Here is a 13,944-nt window from a genome sequence, read left to right on the forward strand (position 1 = left end):
TGTCCCCATAGAAAACCGTCGACAATTTTTTTGGCCACCCTGAAACCATCAACGGAAAACCTGAGTTAGAGAATACAAAGAACCTTTTTGGAGGAAATCGTCAACGGTTTTGTTTGGGGTTCCCCAAATTGTCGACGGTTTTGTCATGTCCTTCACCGATTTCTTATTTTTACTCTCCTTTATCTTTTTCCCTTTTCTTTTATTTACTTTTATTTTATTTTATGGGTTCGGGTTATTACAATAATGTTGCAAATTATTCTAGATAATTAAATATTTTATTCTAAAATAAAATCGGGTATATTTTATAAAAATCTAGCATAATCAAACCCATTTACCATGATCTCCTCTGGAATTGAAGACTTTTTAATAAATCTTTAACCCATCACAAGATAACCACAAATCCATGATTTAGAAAATGAATTATAATTTCACTTTAAACCTTCTCAAAGGTCTAATTCTAAATTCGATTATATTTAATAAACCGCTATTCAAAAAAATATGAGACTTGTCTCGAAATGATCTTCTTTTTATGCATAGAATTTAGAGACAAATTTTGTATTCATACAACATTGTTTGGTCATTAAATTTGATTTTTAAAATTAACTTTTAGTTCTGCTAATTGAACTGCACGTCCCAAAATTAAGCACTTACTTTGGAAAAATAAAAAGGTCATCTTCTCAAACTTCAAAAATCACCAAATTAAATCGAAATGTTCTTATATATGTTATATATGAGTCTACTAAATTGCGTGGCCAGATTCGAAGAAGAAGTTATAAAATGAATTCGGAACCTAAGTCTAGTTGTAACTCTAACAGCATATTGACAGCATACCGATTGTAGTTTCGAAAATTAAAAAACCATATCAAATGACTTCAGAAAATTTTATAGATGTAATCCTAAAAAATATTGGTATATTAACTAGCAGCCCACCAATTTCAAAATTTGTGGGCATAACCTTGGTTCCAGAGAAATCCTCATCTTTTATACATTCAATATTTCGTCAAAGGTCAAAATATGAATCTTAAAAATTCTAAAAACTATATTAGGATACCTCTAAAATTTAGAAATTGCACAACTAAGATAATGCTTATACCATAATAAAAATCAAAGTCTACCATCAAAATTTGATTTAGAAACATGCCTTGATTTAGCCCTTCTTGCGACAATTTCTCGGGACCCAAAATTCAAATCCTCAAAATTTTGAACTCTCTTATTTTCTCTCTTTCTCCTTCTCTACCTCTTGCAATTCCTATGTATGATACCCCTCCCCCCCTTTATATAAATGTGTGCTAAGGCACATTAATGAAGAGATAAGGTACATTAATGAAATAATAAGACACATTAGTGAGAGGATAAAATCCTTAGTGAGAGAATAAACCACATTAATGAGTGAATAAGGCACATTAATGAGGGGACATGTGTCACCCATTCCTTAACCAAGGGGACACATGTCTCCTTACCATTTCTCAAAGCATGCAAGGTGACATATGTCCTCCACATGTCACTTCCTCAATTTTTTTATTTTTTTGGAATCTGAATGACATTCTCTTTTTAGGACAATGCATAAAAGGTTCTCCAAAAAGAGAGGGGAATGTATTTGTATCTGAACACACTACAATATAATGAAAAGTGTAATATGAAAGTATTAATGACTTTTTTTCCTATTTATATTTTTTGAAAATTTACACACCAAATTTCATAGTCATGCTCAAAAAGGTTTTTCAAAAACAAAATTGCAGTTGGTAATTATTAACATATCAGATTGTTTAACAAGTGTTAAAGAGAATTGGGGGTGAAAGATTATACCAAAAAAGAAAAAAAAAAAAAAACTTTATCAAGCCGCAATGAGAAAGCATGAGGTTTGCAGCCACTCTAGTATGGGCTGTTGTCCCTAGGTCAGCCACCACATGTTGAGATACCCTCACCCCTGAATGTGGTCCATTTTATCTACAAGATCTATATCGGCCTACGCCATATAATTTACGTACGTATATACCATACATGTGAAGCACCAAAAAGAGAATTTAGAATGCGATGAATCACCCCTTTTAATTCCTTCTTTTTTTTCTTCCCTCCTACATCAGCCAAGCCCAACTACACATTAACCAAAGTTTAGAAATTGGATAAAAGACAAAGACACCGGTTGAAAATTATCAACAAAATTATTATCACCCATGAGATTTTAAAAATTTTAGACACCTCCCTCTTAGATTTCAAAAATTTCAAGAACATCATTTAAAATTTATCAAAAAAATATAAACCTTTCATTATATTTTATAAAAAAATAATTTTTTTTTAAAGAAAATCTATATCATTTTAGCATATCTCAAAGAAGGTCTGTAATATTTTTAAAATCTCAAGAAAAATTTATCTTTTTATCTGTGAGTGTCTTTACCCTTAGAAATATGTACATGGTCCTACATTCATTTTTAGATTTTTTTCTTTTGTTATTTATTTTTTTGCAATTTAAACATACATAACATCCCTATAATTAGTGAAGAAATGAGGCTCCAAATAATTTTTAAAAGGAAAATGGAAAAAGCAAAGGAACTCCTAAATTTTAAAATGGAGTTAGCACACTGAGATAATAAAAAATGACCACATATTAGAGGCTTGCTAAAAAGCTTAAAATAGTAAATCAGCAGAGTTCCTTTCACCTGACAAAATTAGATTTATAAGGCGCATACGATATACCTAATAATTCCTAGCCTTTTTATCATCCTACTAGGCACACAAGCTTAAAATCAAAAAGTGGTATGTTCTATTATAAATATAGACGTAACATTACCAATACAATAGAATAGGAAACTTTACAGCAGGAAAATGGCCTGAAGATCAAGGTGTCCTCCTATCTTTACAGGATTAAGAAAGAATGTGACTCATCTCCTATCCCTTTTTCCCATGAAATGTTAGTCTCCTAATCATCACCACCCTGACTCCAATGATCACGCCCGAGCTACCCCCCCTAACCCAGCTGATATTGGGATAAACTTAGTAATCAAAACAAAATACACTAATTTTATGTCTAGGGGCTTAAAATTCCAACTTCTAATTTAGATTTGTATGAATTTGGATAAAAATGTAATACAAAATTACATTTAGTTTTATCCAAATTCATACTAATTCAAATTCGAGCCTGGAATTCATCCTCACAAATATAACCTAAAAATCATGCACATGATTTAGAATATATGCATCTGTAGGTGTGAAATAAAGATGTGTATAGGATTTAGAATGGCATGAAGCACAAATATTTCTTTTTAATCTCTTTCGTTCTACTAACACCACCTTCCTTCTTCCCACCAGCTGCTGCTCTGGTATGGCTGCCAGACGATGGGCTTTTGCTCCTATGATCTGCTTTCTGTGTTTTGATTTGAGGCACCGGGACCATTTTACCATGGAACTTCTGCTTCATGGGTGATCCGGGCAGGGAACATTCGATCCGTGCAGTTTCATTGGTTGGCAACTTGCTTGTTTCACCACTGTGTAGAGATCCTGCACACAACTCATGCCAGTTAAGTAATCTACGTAGAAAAAAATGCTAGCTAGATAACATGCAGCACCAATTACAAAATGAAGATTTCAATTGACATATCAAGATATTGAGCATGTGTCCTTTGAGAACTGGCAGTATATAACTAAATCTTGAATGTGAACAAATTATAAAGCATCAGAACATGAACATTGATTCATATCATACAGTGGAAAAAAGAAGGGGAATTTAGCAATCAATCCTAATACGCCAACACAGGTTCCTGTCATGGTTGTGATATCTATAAAGAATAGCTATGATGGGGTGCTTGAAGTCATTAAGAAACAAGAGTTGAGTTCCAAATTTATACTGGCATTGTTTGATTAACTACAATTGCAGGAGCTCATGATTGAAAAGATCTTCCAATTTCTTAATCACCCACAGAAGAAGAAAAAGGTCCCTTTGTTCTCATTGGGTTGTCCAGCAAACAGGATGAATCTTCTGCTTTCCAGCAATCTAAACCAGGATGGGCGGTTTCACAGGTATGGAAATCCACCATGATGAGGATTTCAGCCAAGATCTCGCAACAATAATAAGAAAAACTTTACCCAAATTTAAGATTCAAGCTCAAAAAAATGAGTTTTTTTTTTTCAGAGTGAGAATCATACAGCCAAGTCTCCTAAGAATTCCCAAAGGAAGTCTGCTTTTGACTTACTAGAGTACATAATGCTAAAGTATCTCATATTTTCTCATAGCTAAGGGATCGTGTATGAAAACTCCCCCACTCCAACAATATTTCATAGAGAAGACACTAAACTTAGGACAAAAGAAGCCAAAACTGAAAAAGATCATACCTGAAGTGGCTGGACACAGGACAACCTCATTTGGTCTATGAGATGAAGAGATGCTGAACTTGCAACCTGCATCCTTCTGCTGCGAGTCTAGGTTACTTTCATACGATAGGTCTTGCAGCAAGGCCAATGAATCAAAACACTCTTCCGATGACATGGTCAAGCAACTCGAATTGTCTGAACTGAATGAAGGCGATTCAAGATCTCGCAATTCCAAATAGTCTCCATCAGAAAGATAATTACTCTCAGGCAAGTTTACTACAGGAATATTCTGCTGTCTTTCACTCACAACCAGTGGTCCAAAATCATAACCTTCCAAGTTCACCTACAAGACATACAAAGATATGAAGAGAGAGGACCAACAATCATGAAGATAGCAGATTATAGGTCTTTCTTATGAATAATGTCTCATAATCGGAACCCATTTTTATTCTCACGCTTCATATAATTGATATTGAACTTGCAAACAAGCAAAGTCCCACGAAGTGGGTCAACATATGAATCTTGTTTTTTCATTTTGCATGATCTAGGAAAAATCCTCAAAAGGTTGGTGTACTATCAAATCCTTATTCATGCAGTCCAAGTTGTTCTGGGTCTACTCCTTCCTCTTTTACTGCCTCAAACAATAATTAAACCACCCCACCTCACCAGGGTGTTCTTCCGCCAACCTTGCAAGTGTCAAAATATCTTAATCGCCCTCCTTTTGTTTCACCCTCACTCCGTACTTTACTTTTAGAAGATAAAAAATAAAAAATAAATAACAAATAAAATTCAGGTTGTAACTACTCAAGAAAGACATTCAACTGAAATATGTCGACCCCACAAGTATTTTGATTCAAAATTTCCCCCAATTAACAAATCATCCCTCACTATTACTCCACATATCATAGCTGCAACAATATTCACAAATTTTTCATAACATATCACAAGGGATAGTGCATTAATCATCATCTGGATCCAAGACAGATCGAAATCACACATGACAGTCTAACAATTTAGTGTCCCAGATCCAAATGTATGTGCATGGTACACTAATAACTCCCATAAAAAATAAAAAATAAAAAATAGAAACAATAGAAGCTGTTGATGCGAGCAAAATTAGAGTGCGAGCTGGACACACAGTAACATGAATATCAATGCTATTCATCAAACAGCCACTACTAAGCACCAAGAAGGAAGGTTGATGTACCTGGGAATTGTGATCAAAACCCTGTCCACTGATTCTTTTAGCATCTGAAACAAATGGTTGCACTGGATTTCTACTAGAACCATCAGCGCTATACTTTTCATGGTTTGAACGTTGGTTGTTCTTTTCACTGTTTTTACTTTGTCCACCAAGAAGAAAAACTCTGCACAATGAACCAGATTCCTGCATGTCCAACCAAACCGGCAATTGACTGGCGGGTTGGATTGAAAATGAATATAGCAGAAAAATATTAGCGAAGAAGAATAGAGGGCTAACAGGTGCCATAGATTACCTTTATCCTGCAGTTTTCACATGGTCCCTTGTGAGTTATCCTATACTCTTGCATCAGCCAATTAGTTTTACTTCCATGAGGGGCTTGGCCTTCATAGAATTCAAGAGTTGTCCTCCATCCAATGATGGCAGAATTTGTGAATACCTGACAGGCCTCACCCTTGACCTTCCAGAACCCACTTTCTCTATCTTTCTTCTCCTCTGAACATATGAAGTACCAAATGTCATCTGCACATCCCAGTTACCTCCATAAGCTAACTGTGGCATGTTATAGTTGTTTGAGAGATATAATACAACCACCCAGGTAAAGTAGAAATAAATTTTGAGAAGGCACTGAAACAATGAAACCAAGAAAGGAGAAAATCTTGAAATAAGCAGGGTTGCTGGAAGCTCCAAAATGATGATTATATTTTGCTATGTCAGGAATAGGTCGATAAACAGAATTATCAGCCACAAATACAATAGGTAGATCAGCTATAAAAATTTCATATCTGATCCCAAGACTCAACCATGGACAGGCAGTGGAACTACCAAACTGGAGATCCGTAGGGAGAGAGAATTTTTGGTGGAGCAGTAACATGTGTAGAGATCGGAAAGAACACCAACAACAAAAGCACTCTGCTAGGCCGACACTGACACTGAGATGAAAACTAGTGGAGCATATTAGATACCCCAGTAGTCCTAGCCATAAATGATGGATACTAGGCGCAGTGCGTATCGATTCAGGCAGTGTAGTAGCTAACGTGTTAAGTGTCCTGCCTGGGGAGTATGTTCGCAAGAATAAAACTCAATGGAATTGATAGGGGCCTGCACAAGGGTTGGAGCATGTGGTTTAATTTGAAGCATTGGCCAGTAGAGGTCAATAAATCAAATTATTGGCCACAAATACATTAGGTAGATAAGCTATCAAAAATTCCATATCCAATCAGACCTCTAACAAAATATACATGATTGTGCACAGCATAAGACAAGAACTCAAGAAGAAAGGAAATTGTTCTCAATATATAACAGAGGATTTTTTTTATTATCAAGCAATAAAAAAAAAAAAGCACCAAAAAGAAGCACCTCTTCTATCCCCTTTGTTAGCACATCACTATACAAATTGTTACAACACCACCCCCCCCCCCCCCCCCCAACCGGGAAAAAAAATTGAAAAAAGAAGTACCTGGAACATTTTCACATGTTAACTCTTTTAAGCACATGTCAATAACTTGAGACTTGGTTAGAAAGCAACAAGCCTGATTCTCTGAAGCAGTCTTCTGTGGAATAGTTAACATGTTAACATGTGCTTAAAATAGTTAACATGTTAACTATTCTATGCATATGAAGAATTTAGAAATGAAACTCTTTTAGGTGAGAAAAAACAGTTATTGCTCTCAGAGCATGCACCAAGTTCTAAGTTCCTACTGAATTTCTTGATTTTCTTCATGCAAATTCTGGTTGATATTGTTTCTTTGATTGCGATACACAAAGATCATAATTTACATGTACGTTCATTCTATCTTTGATTCTTGGATCATTCTCACTTGGGGATGGAGAATCTGTTTGAAAACTCACCATGTTATGTGGCAAAATCTATTGGATACAATCTGAATATTGTTTTCTACGCAATTTGCAATCTATATACGAAGAAATTCTGATGAATAAACTGATCTCTACCTGATTTCTACCAAATCAATACCTGTTCCTTAACAAGTAGCAGCAAATATCAAGGAAGAAATCAATTGAAGGATAAAAAAGGGAACCTTAGTTGGTATAGCTCATTTAGTCAATCTGAAACCAGAGATACAGAACTGAAAATTTTCAAACCTATTCAAACTGAAGGCATAATTCTAGTTAGTCCCCAAGAAGATATTTTCAAAACTTGCACTGAGAAATGGAAAGAATTCTTGATTGGACAATTTCTTGGCAAATGCCCAGTCTTTACCTACCAGAAGAATATTGTCAAAAAGATTTGGAAGAAAGTAGGTAGACCTGAAGTTTTTGCTTTGTCAAATAAATAATTCATTTTCAAATTTAGAAGTGCTAGTGATTCTGAATGGTTTCTTGAAAATGGTCTGTGGTTTATACTCCAATATTCTTAGCTCACTGGGATCCCTATATTGAAAAGAAATCTCTTCAAATGGAAAAACTACCAATCTTGTGAAGTTTTATCTATATACTGGACTTCTGTAGGTATAAACTACATTGAAAATTCAGTAAGGATTCCTATACATCTAGTTACTATAATAAACAGATGAGAAAGTTATCCTGTGCTAGACTCTGCATTAAGGTTGATATGGATGTTGAACTACCAGATCAAGTTGACACAGTAACTCCAGAAGGGGATATGGAGATTGTTGATATTGAATTGGCCTGGAGGCCTATGAAATGTTCCAATTGTAACTCTTTTGGTCATGACACTCAAATCAGTGAAAGTAAAAAAAGTGGATTAGGAAGGACAAGATAGGAATTGGTGATGGCGAGATCATTCATACTGACAACTAGTTTTATGTTCTGAATGATATTGATGACAATCAAAGGAAAGTTCTAAGAAAGTACAATCATCTGGTTCTGACCCCCAACAATTTGTTGAATTGTGGGAGTGTTCTTTTTTCCTGAATTCTGCTCAAAAGACAATGGTTGTGAAGGAAGGGAAATCCAGAAGGATGCTCATCTGCTATAATCCCCAACAATCTGTGGAACTGTGATATTTTTCCTATTTGATTTTCACTCACAAAACATTGCTGGAAATGCACTGGTTGACAAAAGCAGCTCATTCTGTGTCATCAGTGGCTCGGTAGCTGTAGCTGGAGAAGATACAGGTACTACTGTTTGTCAGAATGAATGTGCAGTCGCTGAAACTAAAGATGTAGAAAATCTAGCATATTTGGTTGAACTGCAAAAATGACTCATACCAAATTTGATGATTATGTAAAGAACAATGGCATTGTGCAAACCCTTGGATAAAGATACCAATCTGTTAAAACAACTCAGCATTCAGGGGTAAATAAAAATAAGAGAGGAGGGCCTCTAAAAATCCGGCGTAGCTTGGAGACAAGAAAAAAAAAAAAAAAAAGCCCAAATCATTAATGGTTTCTATAGCAGCTTGGAGAATTAGGGGTCTTATGATCCTTTCAAACAGAGAGAGGTTGGTAGGCTCGTCTCTAATTCCTCAAAAGTCAAAACAGGTTGGTACATTAATTTTGCCCAATTAACATAAAAGAATCCAAAAGAACAGGATTTATTTCTCTTGATAACCACAGCAATGGGGCCCCTATGTATAAATTATAGGTGGGCTGCAGTCCTCATATCTTCGATATTACTTTGAACGCTACTATGCAGGACCTTGTAACATGTAAGCAGTTTACGTTCCTCTATGCCTCAAAACTTCATCCAGGAGAGGAAATTTCTTCGGAATCAATTGCACTTGTTCTCTCAGAGCAGCTGTGGATAATCAATGGGGATATCAATGCACTAAAAACGGTATTGCAAGTAATGGAGTATCTCAGAAAAATTAGGAACTGAATATTTTTATTATTTTCTTTTCTCATCTGAACTTGATGACTTTCCTGACCAATAAAAGGAGTACAGGATTTCATCTCCAGAAGAATGGACGGAGTTTTGAGTCTATAGACTAATAGACTAACCAACTTAGAAACTCACTGTTCTCTTCCTTTTTCTGTTGAGTTTTTGCATCCTAGAGTTTCTCATTTTTGTCCTGTTCTTGTCGTCTCCTTGTTGAGAAGGATTCTGGCAAGTCTAATATCTACCTTTTAAATTGCTTTATATTTCAGTGAAGCATCCAGATTTTTATAAACAGTTAAAAGGGTTTGGAGTATTAGGAATTTATGGCTCTCCTATTACCTATATATGTTCTTATAAAGGAAATAAAGAATTTGAAGAAAGAGCTAAGGAATTTTCACAAGTTGTATTTCTCTAACACTGAGAATAGAATAAAAGTTGTAGAATTAATGTTTCATTCTCAGATAAAATGCTTGTGTCCTCAATTTGATGAATTTTCAAAAGTTGTATATCTCTAACATTGATGTTTACTGGGATTATTAGTTGGCATAGTGGACTTACAGAAAATGAGTTCAATTTAATTTTTTATTTTTGTGACACCCTTCAGGGTGGTTGATTTCTTGTACTTTGATGGGCATTCCCTTGATGCCCTCTTAATCTAACTATCTTTACTAAAAAAAAAAAATTATTGTACATATGGTTCCTGTCTCTTTTATGAATTTGGTGTTGGGCTTTGTGGAGCCCAGTAGCGTTTGATCAGGATGATGACCCGACCTTTCTTTAATGAGAGATTTCTATCCTAAGGGTTAATCAATGGAAGGAAGGATTGGGCTGTAAAACCCAAGCCACAGCGTTCATGAACTAAGCGACCCTAGCCGTACTCGTGGTAATCCGAAATTTTTTTTGGGGCCCGTTTTGTAGCCCATTCGGAACCCTGTGCGTAGCATATAAAACGATTTTTTTTTTGGTGATTAGGTTAAGCCGACACACTTCGCGAGAGAGAGAGTATTGTACCGCCGCACTTTCTGTATTTTCTTCCTAATAATAGTGAAATCTCTGCAACTCCGTGGACATAGGAAAAATTACCGAACCACATAAATATTGTCTTATGCATGTGATTGATTTTTCTTTGGCGTGTATTCTTTCTCTATTTTGTTTCTCACGGGTTTCGGGAATTTGTTGTTTATTCTCAACATTTGGCTTCCCAATTTCAGTAAAAGTAGCTACTATTATCAAGGATGACAATTGGATATGGCCCAAGGAATGTCAAGAAACCTAATGGAGACCAAATCAAATATTGCAATCCTCCTCCCAGATGCAAATTCAGAATATAAAGTTGTTTAGGATTTAAATTCTACTGGTATTTTCTCTCTAAATTCAGCTTAGAAGCATCTAGTAGTCAGAAACCTCACAGTTAGTTGGGCTTCCTCCATTTGGTTGGAGCATTATATTCCAAGACAAATTGTTTTTTTGTTGGAAGACCATTCAGGACAGGCTTTTAACTCAGGGCAGAATTTCAAAATGGAGCAGTTTTGCCTCTATTACTAGTGTACTATGCGATGAAGTTGGGGAATCCAGAACCCATTTTTTCTTTTGCTGCAATACACTAAGGTTAGGTATCACAAAGCTTGCTCGCTTGAGTATTCAAAGAAACTCCCACAGCTGGGAAACTGAATTTGATTGGGTAATCTCCTTGAACTCTAGTAACCTGAAAACTGCTTCAGTTGACAAACTGGTTTAGTCTGCTGCAATTTACAGTATTTACCACATTTGGAGGGCTAGAAATGTTTTGATATTTGATAGAAATCTAAATAGAAGTGGATTAAATTGAACGAAAAATTATTTTATATGTCAGGAGTAGATGTCATGGTCTAAAATGTTTTTGACTTACCTTTTTTGTAGTAAGATTTTGTAGCCCTCTCTCTAGTTTTATTCCATTTTGAAGTTACATATTCGTCTTACCTTTTTCAGCTTGACATTTTACTCATTTTCATGATCTGTTTTGTTTTGTCTTTGTGTGCCTGCAGTGATTTGTATCCCCTTTATATTAGAAATCTTCTAGCAAATGAAGACATGAACATGCCAAACTGGAAAGAATTTAGAGCAAGATGACAAGTCAGCTTAAAGGAGAAAAAGAACATAGAAGATAGCAGTTATCGTGGTTAAATATATTTATAACTTGTAATTGTCGAAAGCATGGGCTCAGGACATGAATGTAAAAAGCACTTTCTGAACCTTTACTATAGCTCTACCCAAGAATGCTCATCAGGGCAGACTCTGCAACAAGTATATAGAATAGCCATTCTAGGTATGCACGAATGAAATGAATTAGGCGTGGAATGTATAAAGAATTGAAGAGAACTGAGAAGCATGTAGAAATAAAGTGACCAATTCCTCTCCATTTCATTCCTACATGCCAGTTAACATCTCACAAAGTCAAATCAACAGGTGTAAAATTAGAGAATTCAGTCATCAAAAGAACAAATTATAGAGAGAGAATAACAAAGACAGAGAGAACCTTACTAGGTAAATTTTCAGGCACATGAAAATAGGGATTTATTTCTTCAAGGACATTGCCCGGAAGAGGGGATCCACGTATCATTCCCTCCAGAGACGTAATGAGCTCCTCATCAGTCCAATAAACACCAATATCAGCTGGTGGAGGACACATGGCGGCCCAGTTCAAATCTCAAAACCAGACCCAAAAGCTTACTCTCACGAGATGAAGGTTGGCCAAGCTGGCAGTAACAAAAATCAAATCACAATTTTGTTAACAAATAAACCCAAAATTCAAAATAATAATAATAAAGATAAAATAGAAGTAAAGAGTGATATCAATCGATATCTTCAGTTTGAGAAAGTAAACATATTTAAGAATAAAAGCAACAAACTCCAAGGACCCCACAGATGATAAACCTAACTTTCAGTTTTTACCAAAGGTGATCTGGAGGAAGAGAATTACGAACAGAAGTCTCATTATGCAGAACACTATTTAACCGATATACTATCGGAGATTATATGATTGTTTAATAAATGTAAGTCAAGCGCTAGTCAACGGGAAAACATGAATATATACCAGAGGAGTAGATAATTTATACACACGAACGAAATACAAAATCAAGCTTGATTCAAAATAAAGATACTTCGATCAGACATCCTTCAAACGATCAGAGTAGTTACTACGGATTTCAATATCAATTGAGTAATCCAATCAGCACAAAACCAAAAAAGTAACTCTCGAACAAAGCATCCATAATTACATAACCAGTTCTAACTAGAATCGCTCATTCGCATACATTAAAAACAAGGAAAAAAAACAGAAGAAAATACTTGCAAGAATCAGGCAGATTCAACGGAAGAGGAATCGAAAAGCGGAATAGGTTCTGTAAGCATTCGCAAATTACGTAGGAAAATAAACCAAACAAAAAACTGCGGGAAAAAAAACAAATGAAAGAAAAACAATTGCGAGAATCATGTATATTCAACACTTTTCCCGATTGAGAAAGGACATAGATTCGAGAAGCATAACAAAACTTATTTGGTTCCGACATGTCATTACTCATTACCAAATAAAGGGAAAAAAAAAAAAAAAAAGATGGCGCGAGAACGAGAATTCCGAATCGCAAGGAATCATTAATTTTCCTGTTGTTTCTCGGCAACCAAACAGAGCGCGGAGATCATCGATTAAGAAGAACGGAAAAAGATTTCAGAATTCTAACCTTTCGAAATGAACCGGAGACGCGATCGGAGTATCTCCACCTTCGCTGCTCCGACCGTCTCACACTTTACGTTTACTTGGCCACTACTCAAAATGGTGAAGGGGGCCACGAGGGGTCAGGTATTTATAGAGGCTGCGTTATATTTTAACCACAGGTGATAAACTGGTCCGCGCTGGTGGGATTAACGGTTCAATATCCCTATACCGATTAATTGCTACGTGGCGTACCATCACTGGTTGAGCTCGTAAAATTGTGCTCCCTTGGGGTGGACCCCACGCCCTCTAGTTCATACTTCTGGGAACCTTCTTTCTGCGTAAACTCCGCGACCCGAACGTCCCGTGCATCCGGACATCTGAAAGAGCCAATCGTAGTGCGCCACGTCGGCGCCAAGAGACTGACCGCACTGACCGGATTAGTAAGATTTTTCAAAAGAGACAGTTGGCGAGTGGTTTTTTAAAAATAAATTACTTATGTTTGGCTATACTTAGATCACATGCTTTAAAAGCATTTTGCTGTCTTCCCATACTTTCACTTAACATATGTTAAAATGATGAATACATAAATATTCATAAGCATTCCATTAGTCAAATGTTTCTAGATTCATTATCTTATTCAAGTATTTATTAGTTTAATAATTTAATTATATTCTTTATATAATTTTATATTTTTAATATCATATAATTTCAGCAATTATGCTTTGCGATAAATATCTTTTTCCTATTCTAACTCTAAATAATTTTATATTATATTTTATTTAAATTAACTTAAATTTTAAATTCAAATTCAAACTCTAACCTCAAAAACATTATTTTTATTTAAGCTAAGCTCTAACTTTATTCTTATTACTTAGGCAAATCCGACTAGGTTGGTAAAAAAATATTCTTTTTAGTTGGTATGAAAGCATAAATTTGACTTTGATAA

General features: G+C 35.4%; 1 protein-coding gene across 1 annotated transcript; it reads right to left on the reverse strand.

Annotated features, from left to right (window-relative positions):
- Positions 1–2,738: 2,738 nt before the first annotated feature.
- Positions 2,739–13,137, reverse strand: LOC131162916 (NAC domain-containing protein 83-like). The gene is made up of 6 exons (XM_058119536.1): positions 13,024–13,137; positions 11,828–12,042; positions 5,802–6,028; positions 5,513–5,692; positions 4,327–4,648; positions 2,739–3,495 (listed from the first exon to the last, which is right to left on the reverse strand). The coding sequence occupies exons 2-6, from the start codon at positions 11,973–11,975 to the stop codon at positions 3,230–3,232; spliced, it is 1,143 nt and encodes a 380-aa protein (XP_057975519.1). The 5' UTR covers positions 11,976–12,042; positions 13,024–13,137; the 3' UTR covers positions 2,739–3,229.
- Positions 13,138–13,944: the final 807 nt, after the last annotated feature.

The sequence above is a fragment of the Malania oleifera genome, chromosome 8 (assembly GCF_029873635.1).
Source record: "Malania oleifera isolate guangnan ecotype guangnan chromosome 8, ASM2987363v1, whole genome shotgun sequence".
NCBI classification, from domain to species: domain Eukaryota; kingdom Viridiplantae; phylum Streptophyta; class Magnoliopsida; order Santalales; family Ximeniaceae; genus Malania; species Malania oleifera.

Coding starts and splice junctions, on each gene's coding strand:
- LOC131162916 (XM_058119536.1), bottom strand. CDS start 11,975: ATGTGTCCTCCACCAGCTGATATTGGTGTTTATTGGACTGATGAGGAG. Junction 4,649..5,512: donor GTTTTGATCACAATTCCCAG/GTACATCAACCT, acceptor TATGTCTTGTAG/GTGAACTTGGAAGGTTATGA. Junction 3,496..4,326: donor CCTGTGTCCAGCCACTTCAG/GTATGATCTTTT, acceptor AGTTGTGTGCAG/GATCTCTACACAGTGGTGAA.